The 23,039-nt window shown below is 40.4% G+C and overlaps 1 protein-coding gene across 1 annotated transcript in view; it reads right to left on the bottom strand.

Moving 5' to 3' along the window:
- LOC136261067 (hemicentin-1-like) overlaps positions 1-23,039 on the bottom strand; it is a 177,266-nt gene that overhangs the window by 24,948 nt on the left and 129,279 nt on the right. The window contains exons 20-23 of the mRNA XM_066055034.1: positions 11,361-11,660; positions 10,994-11,302; positions 10,573-10,872; positions 10,203-10,511 (exon numbers count right to left, since the gene is read on the bottom strand). Coding sequence (XP_065911106.1) covers positions 10,203-10,511; positions 10,573-10,872; positions 10,994-11,302; positions 11,361-11,660 — 1,218 coding nt within the window. The remainder of the gene's footprint in view (positions 1-10,202; positions 10,512-10,572; positions 10,873-10,993; positions 11,303-11,360; positions 11,661-23,039) is intronic.

The following is a 23,039-nucleotide window of genomic DNA, read 5'->3' as shown; positions in this document are numbered from 1 at the left end:
AACTTATTTCTAGCTGAACTCTCTACAGGGTGACTTGTTTCTAGCTGATCTCTCTATAGGGTAACTTATTTGCAGCTGAACTCTCTACATGATGGTTTCTTTGTAGCTGAACTCTCTACAAGGTAACTTCCTCTAACTGATCTTTCTACATAGCGATTTGTTTGTAGTTGAATTTTTTACAGGGTGATTTGTTTGCAGCTGAACTCTCTACATGGTGGTTTCTTTGTAGCTGAACTCTCTACAAGGTGACTTCTTTTAGCTGAACTCTCTACAGGGTGATCTTTTCATAGCTGAAACTTTCTACAGGGTGATTTGTTTGCAGCTGAACTCTCTACATGATAGTTTCTTTGTAGCTGAAATCTCTACATGGTAACTTCTTCTAGCTGACCTCTCTACAGGGTGACTTGTTTGTAGCTGAATTCTCTACAGGGTGATATATTTGCAGCTGAACTCTCTACAGGGTGATCCTTTCGTAGCTGAACTCTCTACAGGGTGATTTTTTTGTAGCTGAACTCTACATGATGGTTTCTTTGTAACTGAACACTCTACAAGGTAACTTCTTCTAGCTGATCTCTCTACAGGGTGATTTGTTTGTAGCTGAACTCTCTACATGGTGGTTTCTTTGTAACTGAACACTCTACAAGGTGACTTCTTCTAGCTGATCTCTCTACAGGGTGATTTGTTTGTAGCTGATCTCTCTACAAGATGACTTGTTTCTAGCTGAACTCTCTACAGGGTGATCTGTTCATAGCTTAACTCTCTACAGGGTGATTTGTTTGCAGCTGAATTCTCTACATATTAGTTTCTTTGTAGCTGAACTCTTTCTACAAGGTGACTTGATTATGATTATAAAGACAGCAATGTGCTGATATACATCCAATAATATAAACTGACTTATAAAGGTTGGTAAAGGAGTTCGTCATAACTAGATGGTGGCAGCTCATTCCATTCTTTAACAGTTCTGTAAAAAAAGCATTCTTGATAATGTTGGGTGTGTGATGATGGTAATATAAAATGTAGTTGGTGGAACTGTCTGGTAGTGGAGGTCTGTGGCAAAAAAATATTGTGGCATTTGTATGGCTGGCTCTTGATGGTGAACAATTCTAGATAAAAGTGACAATCTGCTGGCTTTCCGTCTTTCTTCAAGTGTAGACCAATTAAGGTCTTCTTCTAGCTGATCTCTCTACAGGGTGATTTATTTGTAGCTAGCTGAACTCTCTACAGGGTGATCTGTCTGTAGCTGAATTCTCTACAGGGTGATTTGTTTGCAGCTGAACTCTCTACGTGATGGTTTCTTTGTAGCTGAACTCTCTACAAGGTGACTTCTTCTGGCTGATCTCTCTACAGGGTGACTTGTTTCTAGGTGAACTCTCTACAGGGTGACTTGCCTGTAGCTGAATTGTATATCAGATTAACTGTTTGTAGCTGAATTCCCTACAGAATAGTTTACAATGTAATATAATTCTATAATGGAGTAAGTTATAAATGTAGCTGAATGCTCTATTAGGGTGACTGTTCTATTAGAGTATCTCGATCTCGCATTTGCTACGCGTAGTTGCCTTTTGAATCATAACTCAGTGGTTTGTACTCCGATTCTTTTGTACTACTGCAAGGACTTTCTATGATGATTATTCCAGCTCCACACTGATTTTCAGCTCATTGCTCTAAGCGGTTTGCCTGGTAGACGTGAAAACTAATAGTTTTTTATTCATAAAAATCGATCGCGTAATTTTGACACAGGTTTGGTTTTGCGTCATATCTCCATGGTCTTTACTGTATCTCGATTCCTTTCAAACCGCAAAAAGGCACTCCTACGATGGTTACCCCATCTACATATCAATTTTCAACTCATTTCTCCAAGGAGTTTACCCTGTAGGCGTGACAGACCTTCGACCTTATTTTACGCAAATAATTTTACTTTTTTTCATTTTATTTTTTCATTGTTAACGATAATGATAATATAAATAATCGGTCATAACTCCGTGAATGTTCATCGGAGTCCTACCAAAGTTGGTACTGAGATCCGCCTTATGAGCTCTTTAAGTGTGCCAAATTTCAGCCCGATCCGAACACGCATTCGTGTTTATGGCGGATTTTGTGAAGTGTGCGAAATGTAAGCGATTCATCTGGTTCCTTATTGTCGACTTCACCCTTCACAACCCTTTCCGTCGTTATCACCACTTGGCACGAGGTGAACTCACTTGCGACCAACTTATTCTTATTATAGCACTACAATTACATCACACTCCCCCCAAGTTGACCCATGGTCAACTTAGAAGGTACATAAGTGGTCCTAATTACAACATAACATATGTGACCGGATTTGCAAAAAGGTACCTTTTTCACACACAAAATTTGACCTAATTTATGAACTTTGAAGCTTCATAATGTTTTGATCATGTCACATAGTTGGCTGAAATTTTCCATGAGTGTAGCTACAGTATTTGGCTACATTTTGAAACTAAAAGCAAATTAATCAGTGTAAGGAGTCAAGTGTTATATCATTTTGTTTGCTGGTATGTAAAATGTGTGGAAAAGGTACCTTTTCGCAAATCCGGTCACATATGTTACATGTACATATATGTTAACATAATACCAGGTTAACTAGAGTCAGTCATCCACTTCAGTACTTGTTGTCTGGCTCTCTGAGCTGCTACTCTGACAGGTTTTTTACATCTGTCTTGGGATACTGATGCGTCTGTATTCTCTTGATGAGCCATCTGATCCTCTGAGCACATCTGTGGAGCAATCTCAAGCGGATAAAGGCATGTAACAGGTCTTCTCAGTGTCGACAGTCGACCATTAGTGTTGACCTTCAGTACTACACCTTATCTGATCATCAGAACTCTTCAGTACTTCACTGACTCTGCCCAGTCTCCATTGTGTATGTGGACGATCTTCATCATGTATCACAACCGCTTCGCCAGGTATAGGTGATCGTAGTACACCAACCTCATCAGTGGTAGAGTATCGTTCTCTAAGCTGAAGAAGATATTCTTCATGCCATCTACTCCAAAACTGATTCAGTGCTTTGGTAAGGTTCTGTGCTCTATCCCTGAGATCTTGAAAGGTTATGTCAAAGTCCTCATCAACTCGGTTTACATCTGTACCATCTGGTAGACACAGTAATCGACGACCACTCAACAAATGACTAGGTGTCAATGGCTCTTCAAGATCCTCACTAGATACATAAGATATCGGCCTTGAATTAAGAATGGCCTCAACTTGAACTAGCACAGTTGTCAACTCATCAAGTGATAGTTGCGACTTGCCAATGGTCTTTCTTAGACATCGTTTCATCGATTGGACCATTCTTTCAAAAAAGCCGCCTTGCCATGGTGCTTTCTCTAAATTAAATCTCCACTGGACTTTTAAGCCTGCCATATACTGTTGCACCTCTGGGTCACTTAACATCTTATCAAGGGTTAGTGCAGCAGAAACAAAGGTTTTGGCATTGTCCGAAATAACTTGAAGCGGAATCCCCCTTCTAGCTGTGAATCACTTGAAAGACCTCAGAAATGTCTGTGTGGTCATATCAGGGACTAACTCAAGGTGCACAGCACGGGTAACACAACATGTATACAGAGCAATCCATACCTTGCTGCTCTCTGATGTATCTTCCACCTTAATGTAGAGAGGTCCAGCGAAGTCAACTCCACAATATGCAAATGGAGGTGCTTCCTTCACGCGGAATTCTGGCAACGGCAGAGGAGGTGCTGCTCTGTAGTGCTGGCCTTCTAGCTTACGACATACGACACATTGATAGATGATCTTACGAATGAACTGCCTTCCCTTGACAAGCCAGTACTTAGACCGGACTTCTGTTAAAGTATCTTTGACACCACTGTGCAAGATTCGCTCATGTGCATATTGCACAATCAAGATAGTCAATGGATGGTGTTTGAGGAGCAAAATCGGATACTTTTGTCCATACAGTATGTTAGCCTTCTTCAGTCTGCCACCACATCTCCAAATATTGTGTTTGTCAACAAATAAGTCCAATTGGTGTTTCCATAGTTCAAAATTGGTTTCACTGGTCAGTTGGTTTTGGGAATCTGTAATCCAATCCAGTTCTGCTCTTTCTAGGTCTGAAGCAGTGATCGTCCAGTCAACCAAGGCAACATCACCAACCATCTTGAACCTTGCTGCAAACTTCCACACAAGTGCAGTCACCCTTAACAGCTCCTGTAATTTGCTGTAGTGTGCACAGTTAATCAGTTTCCCGATACCAGGATTCTCTGTTGCTATCAATAAAGTATGACTGCTGGGGTTGTTCACCTTCATTTCTGAGATGCAGTCTTCTGGCATAGATCCCTCATCAGAACAGGCAGCAGGTAAAAACTTGGGTAGCCAATCTGGACCATGTCTCCACATCAAGCTCTTCTCCAAGTCCTTGGTCGAAACACCACGGGAAGGCAAGTCGGCTGGGTTGTCTTTCCCGGCACAATGTGCCCAGTGTTGTACTGGCACTAACTGTCTGATTGCTGTGACTCTGTTATGAACAAACTGCTTCCACTGTTTTCCTTCACCTTGTATCCAAAAGAGAGCTACCTTGGAGTCTGTAAAGCATGAGCCTATCTTCACATCAATCACTGTATTAAGTGCTTCAAACACATGACACATAAGTTTGGCAAGTAGGAGACAAGATAGCAACTCCATTCGGGGAATAGTCTGTTGGCTGAGTGGCGCTACACGCGTCTTGGATGCTACAAAATAAGCAGACTGTGAGCCAACGCAGAGGTACACAACTGCGGCGTAAGCAGCAGCGGAGGCACCACAAAAACCATACAGGATGCTTGGTGACTGTTTGTCTATAAATTGAAAATAACATCTAGGAAGCGTGATAACAGTGCCTTGAAATCTGGAGAGCAAGCCTTTCCATTTAGTCAACATTTCTCTAGATAATTGCTCATCCCAATCCAGCTTAACCTTGCACAGCTTCTGAAAGAACATCTTTGACATTATTATTGCTGGGGCTAGAAAACCCAGAGGGTCATAAAATCGGGAAACAAAGCCAACAACAGTTCGCTTTGTTGGCTCTAAAGTGTGCAAAGAATTGGCTATATCCCTTATATCAAACAACAACACATCACGTACTGGGTCCCAACTTATGCCCAGAACCTTATGTCCTCCAGGTATGCTTCCTGTCAGAAGATTGCTTGTGTATGTTGCATCTTCTTCCATAATGCAACCATACAACTCCACCTCAGTTGGCAACTTCTGTTCTGCAGCTATTCTCTGACGCAAGTGGGACGAATTGGTAACAAATTTACGTAGATTAAATCCTCCATCAGCAAACAGCTTCTTGGATGTACTATACAGGTTATATGCATCATCATTGTCATCAGCACCATATGTAACATCATCAACGTAAATGGATTGCTTCAAGGTGTTCACTAGATCTGGGTGGTCATCACGATACTTCTCAAGATGGTAGCTAATGGTAGCGTTGAGTAGAAAGGGACTTGCGGACACTCCAAATACAACTCTAGTGAATCTCATCGCCTGGATTTCTGGTTGTGGCTTGGCAACATCGTCTGTCCACAGAAATCTTAGGGAATCACGATCCTCCTTGGAAACAGATATCATCAGGAAAGCTTTTTCCACATCAGCTATAAGGGCTACCTTGTAAGTGCGGAATCTGAGGAGAATATCTAAGATTTTTGGTCAAACTTTGGCCCTGAGAATAGGCAGTCATTCAGAGATAGGCCTTTGTCCTGAGCAGAAGCATCGTACACTATTCTTAGTTTGATTGTTTGTTTGTCTGTACAAATGACTGCGTGATGAGGAAGATAGTGGATTCTATTTACATCAGTGTCCTTACAGCTCTCATCACTGACTTTCTCCACAATACCCAGATTTAACTGTTGTTGGATGATGGCATTGTATTCCTGTAGTACCTCGGGGTGATGACGGATCCTCTTAAGCAGTCCTTCAAGTCGCCTCTTAGCTAGCAGAAAGTTACTGGGAGGCCGTATCTGATCTGAGCGCCATGGGAGACTTACTTCATATCTGCCATCATCAAACTTAATGAACTGTTTGAAAGTGTCATAGACTGAAGGTTCGACGGATTGTATACCCAATGACTCCAATTCCCAGAAGTTCTTAAGCAACTGGTCCATGGACTGTACATCAGAGGTTTGAACAAGGAGCGAGTGAGTAGGGTTCGGGTTATGCAAGTTAGCATCACTACAGACTGGACCAGATAGCACCCATCCTAAATTAGTATCAATGGCGGTTGGACCACTCTGCTCACGGATCACTTGTCCTGTTACCAGCTGCCAATAGTGGTCGGAGCCAATCAAGGCATCTACTTGCAGGTCATCGCCAACTCTAGAAAAGTCTGCTAAATTAAGGTCTCTGAGATGTCTGTACTTCTCCTTGGTATATGCAATCGGTTGACAAGATAGTGGCTCGCAGATAAGCGGAACCGTAGACAACATCAATTTAACAGTGGTACCATTCTGAAGAGGTATACCAACTCTCACCATCTCCACTGTCTGCATTGTTGTGGTATCTGAGCCAAACGTTTTGATCTGAACCTGTTCAACACGATCTGGTAACAGCCCCAGTGCATCCCTCACTCTCTGTGTTATGTAGGACCGCTGACTCCCCCCATCCAGCATCAGTCTAATGGTCATTCCATGCTTAGGTTCATCTAATTTGTGTACATATGCCTTGGCAGTTTGCAACAAAACTGGGACTTCTGTGTTGACGCAATACAACTGGGTGGTAGTTGGTATGTCCTGCTGCCCTGGTGGCAGTGGCTGTGGAGCTTGTAAATTGGATGTTGGTGGCTGCAGTATTGGTAAACTGGATTGCGGTAACTGTGCTGTTATTGTTGCATTGTGTTCTGCAGCAGTATGGTTCTGGGAGTCTGAGCGTGGTTGTCCTCTAGAGACTGTACGACTGTTCTTACAAATACTGGAGTGGTGCCGTCCACTGCAATGCGCACACTTGGCAGAGGATCTACAATCCTTGCTGAGGTGATGTCTTCTTAGACAGACAAAACAACGCCCTGTTCGCTTTAGAATACCTTTCCTCTGGGTGATGTCTGTTATAACAGTGCAAGACGATGAAGAGTGTCCCTGTCTACAATAACAACACTTGGGTTGGCCATCACCTGCAATAAAGGCTGCTGTAGTGGACATCACAGACCCTTGTGAACCTCCAATAGAAGAAAAGGCTCTCTCCCGAGCACTGATTTCATTCTCTACTATAGTCATTAATTGGTCTACAGTCCATTCAGCATCTCCAATTTCTCTGCTGACAATTAACCTAAGGTCTTCAGGCAACTTGTTCATAAATAAGGATGACAACAAATGTCCATATGAAGACAAAAGAACACTGAGTGATTTGAGGCTTCGTACCTGAAATTCTACTTGATCATAAAAGCGGCGAAGAGCCTTAGTGTTGGTTGCAGATGGAACTGATGCTAGTTCTACTAATGTGTCCATATGGCGAGCAATAATCAACTGTTTATTACCAAATCGCTTCTTAAGAATGTCAATTGCCTCGGTGTAATTAGAAGTAGAGAGTTGTAAGCCCGCTATCACTCTCATTGCAGAACCTTCAAGCAATGAGTTTAGGTACGTGAATTTATCTACTGCAGACAATGATGGGTTAAGATGTATGGATGACTCAAATGTGCTCCAGAATGCTTCCCACTTAGTGAGGTCACCGTTAAAGGTCTTCGGCACTAGCTTAGGTAGCTTGACTCTGCTACCAGCATCTGTAGCTGGTGTCACTCTATGTTCTGGATTTGGTTCTGAAGCAGCACCTGTGCCGGTTGTGGTAGTTGTTGGTGAACTGCCGTGTGCAGGAGGTGTATTTCGATGTGTTGAAATAAGCTGCTCTACGTGACATATTGACTGTTGCAATCTTTCAGAGAACACGTCTGCTTGTTCTATCTCTTCCGCTATCGCATCATCCTCGATTGATGCCAACACTTCGTCATTAAGGGTGCGAAGTTTAACTAACTTTTCATTCAATGAAAGTTTCCACTGGTGCAGCTTCTCGAGTGCCGGTCCTCCAGTGACGGCACTTGCTTCTTCCAGCTGATTCATCAGTCTTGAGGCTGACGAACGATATCCAGCTCTCACTTTCTTGATTCGTGCAAGAGTTTCCATCGTCGCTAACAATTGAAAAATGTTGCAACTCTTAGTCGAAGTATCGACGGGTGTCAATTACAATAAATTCTAATTGGTGTCCACCAAACTGAATCGGATCGCCTACAGAAAACAGCAGAGAAACACACAATAATTGACGCAATGCACTAGCCTGGTCGGGTACCATTTATAACCCGGTACCAAGGTGTCTGCGTTTGTGGTTAAAGATTTCTGCTACTGACTGTCTTGCCGTTGTACACCAGTGCATGTCCGGCTCGAAGGACCATGTAAGCGATTCGTCTGGTTCCTTATTGTCGACTTCACACGTCACAACCCTTGCCGTCGTTATCACCACTTGACACGAGGTGAACTCACGTGCGACCAACTTATTCTTATTATAGCACTACAATTACATCACACGAAATGAAGATGAAGATAAAAAACGAAGAAATTAAAACGAGATTGTGTTCACTCGTATCTCGGAAATGGCTGGAGAGATTTTCTTCAAAATTGGTATGTAGACTCCCCTAACTGGCCGGCACTTCTGTAGCAAATTTGGTTCCAATCAGAGTAGGGATCACGGAACTACATAGGTGTGAAAATTGCATTTTCTTTCTTCCTGTTAATATACTCACGGTGTGGCGCGCCGTCTTCTTGGGCCGCACGACATACTACCGTATGTCTTGATTCATTATCAAAAAAAAACTATTAAATTAATACTGAGATTCACAAAGTATTCTAGTTAACTGACAGTGCCTATTATTGGCTTTGAAAACTACACATATGCTGCTTCCAGATAATAAGTCGTATGGTGGGAGTGTGCATACAGCACTGGTAGCTAAATGCTTGTCAGCTCCAAGAGGAGTCCCCATGACTGGTTGTACTTATTGTCCTTGTAGTCTCCTCATTGGAGCCATGCACCTACACATACTGTAGCTGCCACATACCCATCATGTGAGGTTGCAGGTACAACTTCCCTCATCTATATGCAGGCACTAGCTGTCAGTTAAAAAAGAATCCCTCCCTATTCGTGCTGTATATTAGTTAAATTTTATGGTTACAAGGGAGTAGCTAACTTTCAATGTTGATGACTGAGCTAGTCTATATACCTAATCTATTACAGCTATAGTCCATCGATTACCAGGCTTTAATGCAGGCACGGTGGGATAGTTAACAAAACATTCTTGAATGCTCTATAGAGCATTTCAATGCAGGTGACTGCTGTAATACAGTGGTTTGATCGTTTTAGCAAAAGGATCCAAGCAATGCTCACAGAAAATGCCTGATAAAAAGGTCATCATTCTTGGAATAGGTTGAATTTTACAGCACAGCATTTCTTTGCAGGCTAACAGGTTACAAATACATTTTACCACTGCAATGTAATGAGACAGTAGGCTGGCAGCAGTATCTGGGTACACAGAAATGTAAAGTGGGAAAGGAACGACCTATGTCCAACTTGAATTTTAACTTGGAATGAATTGAAAGGCTTACTGACTTCAAATCAAACAAGGTTGTATTGATTACTACAATACATCGCCATACTGTGAGATACCGGATACTGTTTATAATTTTTTAATAGTGTCCAGCACTACTTGGATACCCAACAATGTGCATAGATGTTAACCAATATTTGCCTTAGTGGCAGTGGTATTGGGCCAAGATATCAAATGTGTAGATGTATATACTGGATCATGAACAGGAGGGAGGAGTGGGAAGAGCAAATGATGTTCTCTAGGTCAAGCAGTTACATTTGTTACTGCCCATGTGTCAATATTCTATTGTAGTAAGAGAGCTTTTATTAAAATACCCTCCTCTGGAGCCATTGGATACCCATGTTGTACCAGCATGACAGTAAGTATTACATCTGTTAGTTTCCAACATTAACTTTAATCTAAATGCATTAAACTTCATATGTGATTTATTGTTATATTGTTCTTGACTATCAGTTATTACACTTTGTATGTAGATAGTCAAACCAATACCTTTAAAATTACAGTAATTGTGGATAGAAAACTTTATGGCATAGTTGAAATGCTTTAAATCCATAAATCACATTATCGGGTCACACATTATCATACTTACTCAAACACTTACATTGGACAGTTATGTTGACACTAGTGGTAACAGTGTTAAGTAGATTACTAACTGAACATTCATAACTTCCACTATCATCTCTATATGATCCTGTTATGATCAACTCAACAGTGACTCTAGTTACATTCCCTTTATTAGTGGACATTAATGAGTTACTAATTGTTGTCCTATTACTAATTCTTCCATCAACTTTTCTCCATTCAACTTCAGGAGGTGGATGACCAGCACCAATACATGTTAATGTGATATTTAATCCTTCCTCAATACGTTTTGTTCTCCCTTCAAATGGTTTAACAAGTTCAGCAGCATCTGTAATAACATGACATGACATGATCATATTGACCACACATTATACAGAACATTTTCTTACCATTCACTGTCAATACTCCTACACTTCTATCACTACCAAGTTCATTAGTAGCAATACAAACATAAGTTCCCACATCATATGATGCTGCATTAAACACTTCCAGTCTACCCTCAAAAGTAGTAATGTTTATTGATGTTGACATTACCATGTACTTGTTTGTATCTGACACATTTATCATAATATCATTAAAGTACCAACTGATGTTAGGAACTGGTTCACCAGTAGCTTGACACATAAATGATGTTGGATTAGTTTCATTTTCCAACTGATCAACTAATTCCACAGTGATTTCTGGTTGAACTAAAACAATGTGGGCAGTAAATAAACGCACAATACGCACACTACAGTACTGTTAATGTGAGCAAATTCCTACAAAAAAACAACAACAAAAAAAACAACAACTACATAACTAAATACTTACATTGGACAATAAGGGAGACATTCCTGATTTTACCACCTAACAAATTAGTAGTTGAACAAGTGTAGTAGCCAGTGTCCTCCCTAGATACATTTGTAATAGTTAAATTAACTGTCACTTCAGTTATATTTCCCATATTGGTAGACATTGTTGTGTTAGATATTGAAGTGTGTTCACTTAACATTTCATCACTTCTCTCCCAAACAACAAGTGGTGGAGGATAACCTGTGCTAATACATGATAGTGTAGTAGTTTGTCCTTCCTGTGTGTAGTGTATTTGTCCTTCTGATGGTGATGTGATATCAGGTGACACTATAACAGTAATGATAACTTTATTAAACTACTATATTAACATCGCTGAATTCTTTACCATTAACAGTTAGTATTCCAAAGCTTTGATCATCTCCAATAATATTGGTAGCATTACAAGTGTAAATTCCCACATCAGATGATGTTACATTGTACACTGCTAGTGTGTTCTCAGTAGTAGTTGTGTTTAATGATGATGACATTATCATGTACTTGTTTGTATCTGACACATTTATCATAACACCATTAAAGCACCAACTTATGTTTGGAACTGTTTCACCAGTAGCTTGACATGTAAACACAGCTGGATATGTTTCATTTGTCACATGGTCAACTAGTTCAGCTACAATCTCTGACTGAACTAAAATCAATAGTGTAGCAAACAATAACACTCATAAGAAAAAGAATACAATCTACATTAGGGTAGTACTTTTTCAAATTTGTAGTTCATGGCTGTAGTAAAACAGCAGGATATTTGCTTAAGTATAAAACAAACTTTGTCCTATATACAAATTGGCTCTTCTTAGCAGGAATGGTAGACCCATGTTTACCCTACTGGTAGTAATATTGGTCTTGGAACTAGTGTCGGGCATTACACCGTTGTTTTTACATACTGCAGCATGGCTATTAAATGTAGTTAACTATATTCAGCATTGAAAAAAACCAGTATATCTGTGGTTTTGTATGGATAGTAATGCACTGCATAGCATAGTACTTTAGGGTAGGCCAGACATGAAGACTGGCATTTAATTAAGTTATGTGTTGATGGTTTAGTGGTGACTACAAGCTTTGCCCCAAGTTACTGCTGCCAGCCAACTGTCTCATTACATTGCAGTAGTAAAATGTATCTGTAACCTGTTAGCCTTCAGTACATTTTACTTGTGGTACGTATGTTGAATTTTAACTTGGAATGAGTTAAAAGGTTTACTGACTTCAAATCAAACAAGGTTGTAATTATTACTACAACACATCGCTATACCGTGAGATACCGGATACCATTTATAATTTTTCAATAGTGCCCAGCACTACTTGGATACACAACAATGTGCATAGATGTGAACCAGTATTTGCCTTAGTGGCAGTGGTATTGGGCCCAGACAACAACCCACGGTGTAGTGCTGCCACGATATAGAAAAAATCTATATCACATATCACTAAGATTTATATCATAATATGAACATATATCATGATATAGATAAAATTTTGTATTACTGTAGAAGGTATAAGGTACATTAAGTGATTATGTACAAAAATTCAAAAAGACTTCAATTAAACAGAATTTTTTTTTATTGTAAAAATTCCAATTATGTCAGTGAACTACAAAAGGACTTAAATTTGTATAAATGTATTACTTACATGTCATTGTCACTGTCAGTAATCTTCATTTTCATGCAGAAAAATCCACTTGTCAGCATTTTCAGGCAGAAGACAGCTTCTTCTCTCTGTGATGACATTCCCTTAACAACTGAAGAGTCACTCAGATGCTACAGTTGTAGCAACCACTGAAAACATTTTCTGAACTAGTTGACAATTAATGGGAATGTATGTTTTCTCTCGCTTAGGGGAATACTATCCAAGTCAGCCACATGTTCAGTCTTGTATAAGGACATTTCTCGTTTTATTTTGTCAACAAGAGCAAGCCTTGGTTGGGGGCACTGATTCTGATTCAAAAATGTCATCAAGTAGCTTAGAGAATTTATTTTTATCTTGAATTGAATATCTTCATTTTCATTGTTCCTTAGCCTCTTTGCTGGGCTTTCAATAGTGAAGCATTCTGAGTCAAGTGAAAAGTAAGTGCAGCATTCAACATGAAAGGGGAACTAGTGGCACCAAACAAAACTACTTTAAACCTGTAAGTGATGAATGGGCTATGTTCGTCTTCGTGATCTGACAGCCATAGGAAATGTGTGCTGTCCCTGTCAGCCTTGTCAAGGTAAACATGGAGGAAAGCCTTTTTGATGTCAGCGGAAAAGGCAAACCTGTGTTGGTAGAAGCGGAGAAGAATTGCAGAGAGGTCATTGAAGAATGGTGGACCTGGGTGCAGACGGTCATTTAGACTTGGAACAGTAGGGGACTGCTTACAGCTGCAGTTGTACACAATCCGGATCGGTGTGGTGGTTGACTCCTTCCTCATGGGGTGGTGAGGAATATAGTGTATGTTAGTCTTACTGCTAGTTGTATCCACCTTCTCAATGAAGCCTCTCTTCTCCTGTTCCTCAATAATTCCTCCATGCATGGATCTTCAATAGCCCTAGGGTCTTGGTTAGTCGGACTGCTAGTATCTAGTTCACCTAGAACATACAGTGTACTTAGACAGTGACTGTCCCTCCATGGGAAGAGTAGGCTGTATGTTCTATCAGGCTGAGTAGTGATGTGTGTGCACATGTATTGCAAAGAAATGTTTCACCTGGGGTTTCTCCTGCTGGCATGGTACCTACAGATTCTGATTCCAAAAACACATGTCATTACCTTCAGTGGTGCATGATAGGATAGCAATGTAAAGGTTTGCTGTCTCCATAGAGCGGGACAATTAGAAGTGGTCCAGGGAGTAGGTAGCTAAGGTGTGATTGTACAGCAGTTGGTCCTTCACCCCAAACTATGCAATCTTGGACAAACTTCCAGTAGTAATCTGCCCCAATAAGGACAGAGATCTCAAAGTTCTCATCTGATGTTACTGGATGGGCAAGTGGTAAGTCCTTGAGGTAAGGTATTCCCTTCAGGCAGGTACACACTGAATTATGGATTGGAGCCACAAGCTTGGGAACAACCAGGGCTGATATTGGAATGCAACTGCCACTTAAGGTGTGGACAAACAATGCGACAACCTCTAGGCTCCTAGGGGATGACACTTGACAACACTGATATGGTTTCATGATGAGTAGGCTGAAGGTGTAACTTATTAGCCAGCTGCTGCATGACAAAGGATCGTTGAGTTAATTCCTTCATCAAATAAGATGTTCCCTTCAGCTGTAGTTGTATCAGATGAAACAGCAGCAATTGTAGTCTTCAGCAAGCAAATACTGGTGTAATACGCTGACAATGGTGTAATTGTGGTCAGTGAGGCTTCAGTTGAAGCCTGTTGCATGGGAGCTGGTACTGTATTAACAGGTTGTGAGGTGTTGACAGGTGGTGATAATACATCTGTAACAACAAAGGCATTACAGAGACTGGTATGGTGTCGTTTTCTGCACTCTCTGCAGGTAAACTTGGAGTGACACTGTGCTACCTTGTGTTTAGCTAAGCAGTTATAACACAAATTCTCCCTTCGTACAATTATCAGTCTTCCTTAGGATCTACAACTTTGTTACTCTTAATGGGTTTGTGGCTATCCTTACAAAACACACAAACTGGCTCCCTTCTCTGTTCATCATGGGAGTGGTGACCTCGTGGTGTTCATTCTGTGTATGCATGAAAGGTGCCAGTGGTAGGCATAGTGTTGTTAAGGCTCATAGATTTCCCCATGCATTGACTTATCTCAAGGATTTGTATTTCCTTCAGCATGCCAGCCATAGCATCATCAATGCTTCATTCTGAATTGCAGTGCTCACAAGCCATGTGCTTCTTAGTTTCCGTGGGCAGCTTGATTAACATTGATGATGTTAACAAGGAGCCACAGGAAGTGGAAGGTTTGCCTAAAGATGACAAGGCTCTCATTTGTTTTTCAATTGAATCATGGAAATTTTGTAAGCTAGACAGGTTATTCGATGGCTTTCCTAAGTTCACTGACAAGCTTATATGATTGGCTGAATCTGTCTCTAAGCAAGGTGACTGCATGAATGAGTATAATTGTTCTCAGTGAGGGGGAAGCCTGCAATGACACGAGCAGCATCTCTATGTAATTGTGCACACAAATAGTTAAATTTCTGCACATTACTGAGACTTGGATTAGAATTACTGCTGCATAAAAGGAATCCCATAACATTTGTCAGTGGAGCAAGTCTCCACTAAATGTGGGCAGGGACAATTTTGGTAGGTGGCTAACATTTTGGTAAGTGTGCGTTGGTACTATATCACGTGTGTGTGGTTACGTCACTGGTACTCACATGTGCTGGCTCTGTGTGAGTTGTCTCTGTCTGTGAAGTACCAGGTGTATCGCTTCAGGTGTCAGCTGCTGAGGTCGGTAATAAAACTGGCAGAGGAGACACCGTAGTTGGCGATGGTGACACTGTAGATGGTGGTAGTAAATTTGCCCTACGAATAAACTCTGGAAGAAAGGTAATCTGTTCTTCCAGGGTGCTTTGATAGGTGCCAGCATTACAGATATCTTCTTCTAGGTCGGTTTCTGTCTGGATTTTCGCTGCAATCGCTGTATCGAGGTCGTCAATCTGATCTTGTTTGTCTCTCAGTTGGGTGGCGGTAGTGGTAGCAATCAGCTTGCAAGATTCTTTGATGGACTGGGAATTCACGCCTTCAAAATCAGCGGAGATCATGTCTCATATATGTTCCACTTCAAAAAATGGAAGGAAATGGTGGACCTATTTTCATCCACTTTTGGATTTTTTTTACTTTGTGATATATCCTTCCAATTTTTGGATGGAAATAGCTCAATTTCCTATATAGTGATGAAAATCTACAATAAGGTTCCAAAATTGGATGGTTCTGGTCATCCAATATTGGAATAATCTGTACCAAATTTATAATCATACAAAATTAAATAGTTCTGGTCAACCAATTTTGGAATAATCTGTACCAAATTTATAATCATCTAAAATTGGATGGTTCTGGTCATCCAATTTTGGAATAATCTGTATCAAATGTATAATCATTTAAAATTGGATGGTTGTGGTCATCCAATTTTGGAATAATCTGTACCAAATTTATAATCATTTAAAATTGGATGGTCTAGTCATTCAATTTTGGAATAATCTGTACCAAATTTATAATCATCCAAAATTGGATGGTTCTGGTCATCCAATTTTGGAATAATGTGAACTAAATTTATAATCATCCAAAATAGGATGGTTCTGGTTATCCAATTTTGGAATGCTTTGTACCAAATTTATAACCATCCAATAGTTGATGGTTCTTGTTATCCAATTTTGGATTAATCTGTACAAAATTTATATCCGTCCAAAACTGGATGGTTCTGGTAATCCAATTTTGGCATTAGCATACCTCCTGTAGAATGATCTCCCTTGTTTCATCACTTTTTATTTCTATGATCTGAACTGAAGCTTAAACTTCTTTGTACTTGCACACATGGCAAATCATAAGTTAGAACAAATTTGCTTACTTCTATAGTGTTTAAGACAGGCAAAAATTGCAGATGATTTTCATTTATAAATGAAACCATTAATTCACTACTGCTAATCTACACCTTACACTACCAGCAAAAAGAAATGGGACACAAAGGAAGATAACACCATGATGTATACATTCATGCCATCAAATTAATTTTGTGTCTGAGCGTGTGCCCCAATAACCAATTACTGAATAGTGAAGTGGCCATTACACTTTGCTTTCAGGCATGTTCTGCCTGTTACACAGAATTACGAATGGAGAGATGTGCCTCTGAAATTAATCCAGCTACAGGGAGTTATGGAAAATATGGGTAAATACAGATAGGGAAGCCACTACATGCTACCAGGAATTGACACCTTGAGCTATCAATGAAGAGAAATGGGGCAAAAAGGAGCACAAAGGCAACTTAGGTAAGTCCATGATGCATGCATTGTACAGTGAAGTCTATCTATAATGGTCACCTTGGGACCAGATATATCTGGCCTTTATATAAAGGTGGCTGTTATAGAGAAAACCTGCATAAGGTGGTCAGCAGCATTTTAGTGGCTATGACTGTTATAAATGAGTAATTATTATTAAGAGGCCCGCACCAACCGCAATACAGTCTGAATATTTTACTAGTTTTTAGTACAGAAAGGGTAAGGTGAGTCTATGAATGTTGGTTATAGCTATTGAATATGCTTAAGCAATAAAGCCTGATAGATTATATAGTATTCATTGAAAGGCAGGAAGTGTGATAATTGTGCATTAATTGAAACAGTGCTGTAGTACCAGGCAATTGGCTTAACAAGCCACCGTAAAAGGTAGTGACCGTTATACGAAGGATGAAGTTATGTGTACAGTGATTCATAGGCGAATTCTTGGTTGGCCGTTACACGCATTAGACAGGTGACCGCTTAATACAGACCATAATGCATACATTTGTATGGGAAAATATTTGGGACCTCGTGACCATGGCCGTTATACAGAGGTGACCGTAACACAGGTTCCACTATACTTACTGTGCTATACCAAAAGGCACCAGTGGGGGCTGAAGTGACATCAAACAGTGAAAAAATCAAGCTTTTAGTCTTGAGTTACGAGGCATCAGTCAGTCAGTCAGTAGAAAATTCCACTGTATAGAAAATTTGGAAAATTTTGCTGCAACTTATTGCAAGTTTTAAGTCACTCTTTTAGGCTTTGTTATACCTTACCAATACTGCTAAGGCATTATGAAGGGATGTGAAACTGGTTTCTGGTCAATATTTTTTTGTGAAAACCTCCATGATCCTTAATAATACTGTACTACCGTACTGTATGATAGTGAACATGCAATGACATATAACTTGGATTGCTGCGATTTGTTATTTTCATACCGTAAATATATGCTGATTAGTTTTCTGATTACATATATACATACTTTACATAGATACTTGATTGACAATGTGTGCATGTTTACATAGAGCTAGTGTGCTAATTAAAAAAGTCACAATGCTATAAATTTAAAGTTTTCTGAATGGCCATGTTTTTGCAAGCCAATGACAACTTGACATGAAACTTGAAATTATCAGCTTTAATATATGCAAAGTATCCTTTGATTCTTTGCAATCCTGAGTTTGCTTGTTCATTAATCTGAGAATTCATTGCCATCAATGTTTCCTTTAAATAAATGTCCATGTTGTAGCCACTCGAACATCCCACATGTCTTCGCCAATGGAATCTGTCTACTAAAAATATTATTTTTGGAAAAATCATTGGTTCTCGATTAAGAATGTACTGGTGGAAATTACAGCTGTTATTGTAATTTATGTACTCAGGCATAGTTTTGAATCTTGTGAAAAATATTTTGTAAGGGTGTTTTGGAGATTCATGTTAATTCAATATTTGAAAGCCATAACATACTTATCCCATGGCTACAAAAAAAGAGTAAAAATTCCTAGACTGGAGCCAGCACTGGGTGACTTGATATGCACTTTCTGCAGAAATCTTTATCTTCTTTCAATGACCTTAAATCTACTCTACATAATGCCTTACTCTTCGTACCAATGGTACAAAGGGTAGGAACTTGGATGGATGTACAATTGTTAATAAATGGATGGATGTACAAAATTGGATGCCAAGAACCATTCAATTTTGGAAGATTATAAACTTGTTACAGATTATTCCAAATTGGATGCCAAAAACCATCCAATTTTGGATGATTTTAATTTGGTACAAAACTGGATGACCACAACCATCTAATTTTGGATGATTATACATTTGGTACAGATTATTCCAAAATTGGATGACTATAACCATCCAATTTTGGGTGATTATACATTTGGTACAGATTATTCCAAAATTGGATGACCATAACAGTGGCGTAGCTACCATTGAGGCAACCAAGGCAGCTGCCTCGGTAAAAATGCTCGACAACAGGCTGAGCAGGCCTGAGTTTTGGCACCCCGGATTTTCTATTCAAAACGTTATTAGAGAGCAATACCGTACCACACATAATAGAATCTATGGCTGTAGTACTAAATAGGGCTATAACCCATGGTGACATGGTGCTGGACCACTTTACAGCTACTTGAATTTGTAAAAAGATCGAGATACTCTAATAGAGCAGTCATCGTAATATACTCTAAATAGAGAATTCAGTTTACAGATCATAGCGACCGTTCTCATTACACTGCTTGGTCTAAATCATTTACATTTATGTTAATTGTCTTTTCAAAAGTTCCAATGAGTCAACTGCATGGCATTGCAATGACTGCATGACATTGCACTGAGCTAATTGATCATGCATATCATGCATTAATAGCAGTTACAAACAAAAAAAATAGTCTCCACATGCCATTTCAAAGCATAGCTATGTTTTCAAAACTTTCCTTGAGAGAGCATGCCCCCAGACTCCCTAGCTTGACATGCTTAGCACATGCAGTTGAGCATCACATGAAAGAGATAACCTTTCACTTAAACATCACATCAGATCAATAAAAAGTATAGTGTACATGACTATGGCCTCCGTTGCATCATAATATCTCTAGAGTAAGTTGTGTTGAGTGCAATTAACCTAGTCTAAAATAATTGTAGCATGGTAAATTGTAGCATTAACTAAGCTGGAGCATTACTTATGACACATAGAAAAACGCCAAGTCTTCTGAAACACTTTCTGCCATCCAACCAGATAGTCAACCTCCAAATGCTGCACCACCCATACTTGAAAGTATCTGTGAATCAGTTGAGTCAGAAGCAGACCTTTTCAATTAGGTCAATGTATAAACTTTGCCTCGGTAAAAATTTTTTCCTGGCTACGCCACTGCCATAACCATCCAATTTTGGATGATTATACATTTGGTACAGATCAACGTTGAAACCGGGTCACTACTGCTGACCCGGATGACCCACTGACCCGGATTTGACCCGGATGTGACCCGGATTAATTAAAGCCGACACGTGTTTCGGCTAGTCTCGAGCGAGCGAACGAGTCTACATTTTGAGCGTTCGATTCGTGTTGAGTAAATATTGAACTTCAGCCTAGCTGTAGGTTGAAGACCAAAAAAAAAAAAAAAAAGGTCTTCACCTACTGACAATAGCTACCCCTCACCATAGATACCCTCAGTTTCGTGCTACATACTACGCTTACTAACAAATGGGCGTGGCTGAGCGTATATTGGTAATGCGATAAGTGGGCGTGGCTCACGAAAGAGCTACGCGATAGCGTTTATAAGTTTCCACGTCGTAAAACGAACAATTTCGTTTCTCACGTGATCCAATCTGGGTCAGACCCGGATAAATTGTAAACCGGGTCAGACCCTGATGACCCGGATGACCCGACCCGGTTTCAACGCTGGTACAGATTACTCCAAAATTGGATGACCAGAACCATACAATTTTGGATGATTACAAATTTGGTACAGATTATTCCAAAATTGGATGAACAGAACCATCCAATTTTGGAACCTTATTGTAGATTTTGTCACTATATAGGAAAATGAGCTATTTCCATCCAAAATTGGAAGGAAACATCACAGAGTAAAAACATCCAAAAGTGGATGAAAATAGGTCCACCATTTCGTTCCATTTTTGGAAGCAGAACATACCTCGTCTTCAACCTTTGCTAGTAGCTTAGTGATGCTGCCCTTTATTCCGCGGCGTTTGAAGTGAAGGCAGTGAATACTGTCCATACTTTCGTCACAGCACCAATGTGTAGCAATCTAATCTCATTTGTCTCTCAGTTGGGTGGTGGTAGTGGTAGCAATGAGCTTGCGAGATTCTTTGATGGACTGGGAGTTCATGCCTTCAAGATCAGTGGAGATCATGTCTTTGACCTTCGCTAGTAGCTTAGTGATGCTGCCCTTTATTCGACAGCATTTGGAGTGTAGGCATTGAATATCGTCTATACTTTTGTTACAGCACCAATGTGTAGAATAGTGGCAGTAGAGTAAAGCTTTTTCTCCAGCAACTGTGGAAAGAATGTGTCGAGTGGGACATGTCACTGAAAGCAGACCTATTCACCGAATGGTATATTATTGCTAACAACATTACAGATGCCACAATTTTTCTGTTCCCTCGGAAGTACACTGCCTCATCTCCACCTTCTGAGAATGCTGTTACCAACCTACATGTCTTTGCAGATACAAGCCTCAAGGCTTACGGAGCAGTTGCTTACTTGCAACAGGACTGGCAGCCAGCTTCACTTGTAATAACCGAGTCAAGAGCAGCTCCACTTAAGCAGATAACATTACTGAAGTTGGAGTTAATGGCGGCAGTGTTTGCAGCAAGACTAAGTGACTTTGTTAGAACATCATTGAATATCGACTGTGCACTATACCTTTGGTCAAATAGCCAAATTGTCTTGTACTGGATCACCAGCCATAAGAAACTGAAGCCATTTGTCAATCACAGGGTAAGTGAGATATGATCAATCTCTACTTGTTGGCAGTATTGTCCATCAAAAGATTACCCTGCTGACCTCTTGACAAGACAAGAGGAGTTACTGCTCAGCAATTGGCTTCAGCAACTGTCTGGCAGCAAGGTCCATCGTGGTTGCAGTTACACGATCAGTGGCCATCATCAGAAGCACTGCTCACTCAGTTGCAAGAGGAATTAGTGACTAACCAATTGATCAAGTCTCTACTCATAGTGCTCAGACCTCTCCAGCAATTTTTTTGCATGTCATGGACATCAGCAAGTACAGTAGTCTACAGAAGCTACTTGCAGTCACTGCATATGTACTTTGCTTTATTGATGCAACACGACATTTACACCATAGTGTGGGACATCTGATGCCATCTGAGCTCTCAAGGGCTAAACTGAAGTGGCTACACACAATCCAACATGAAGTGTTCCCTGAGGACATTGCTAATCTTCAATTACGATCATGCAACCGTTACCCTTTGGTGTGATAGTTGCAGCTGTTCTCAGATGATGATCGGTTGCTCAAATGTCGTGGGTGAATTCACAATGCCCCACTGTCAGAACTTGCCAAGTTCCCATATTTGCTGCCCTCAAAGCACCACTTCACCAAACTTATCACACTTCATACACACATTGAGCAACACAACAGCAGTGTTAATGCTACCCTGACAATGGTACACCAGCAGTACTGATACCGTCAGAAAGACAGCACATCAGGTCACTGCTACGTACATGCGTCATCTGCAGAAAGCATGCAGGTAGACAATACCCAACACCAGACCCTCCACCACTTGTAAAGTGCAGGGTCAATGCAGTCCATCCATTTGAAGTCACCGGAGTGGACTTTATGGGTGCTCTCTATGTTTGTAGCAGTGATGGTGAACAGAAGGCCTAAGTGTGTCTGTTCACATGTGCTGTATCCAGAGCTATCCATCTGGAAATTGTTGTTGATTAAACCGTTGAGTGTTTTTTGCAGGCATTCCGATGATTTGCCAGTAGGAGATCTCTACCAAGGTTAAAGTTGTCTGATAATACTTCTACCTATTTGGCCACTGCCGAGGAGCTGCAGAGTTTGCTATCATCTGCAGCATTAACTGAGAATCTTGCAAGAAGAGGAGTTAAATGGCACTTTATCTGGGAAAAACTAATAGGATTGACAAAATCTGTATTGAAGAAAGTGTTAGACTGCACCCATGCTACTTTGGAGAGCCTCCAGACAATAGTAACAGAAGTAGCAGCTATGTTGAATAATGACCACTAAACCATGCCTCACCTGATGTAGACGATTCTGGTCCAATTACACCTTCCCATCTGCTGTATGGCAAACCAATAATCTCCCTGCCTCACTACAATGTAGGGGATGATGAAATTAATGATCTGACATATGGGGAAACAGCTGATGTACAAGGAAGAGCCAAGGCCCTGGCACTGCTTATTTGTCACTTTTGGAACCAATGGAGCAAGGAGTACTTTACTGCCTTATGTGAATATCACAGAACAACTGGAAACAATGCACAGATGGCAAGGGTCGGAGATATAGTCCTCATCCACGATGACACACCCAGGATAAGTTGGAGAAGCAACGTCGAACAGTAAAAAATGAAGCCCATAGCTTTAG

The sequence above is a fragment of the Dysidea avara genome, chromosome 7 (assembly GCF_963678975.1).
Source record: "Dysidea avara chromosome 7, odDysAvar1.4, whole genome shotgun sequence".
NCBI classification, from domain to species: Eukaryota; Metazoa; Porifera; class Demospongiae; order Dictyoceratida; family Dysideidae; genus Dysidea; species Dysidea avara.
This window is presented reverse-complemented; position numbering and strand designations above follow the sequence as displayed.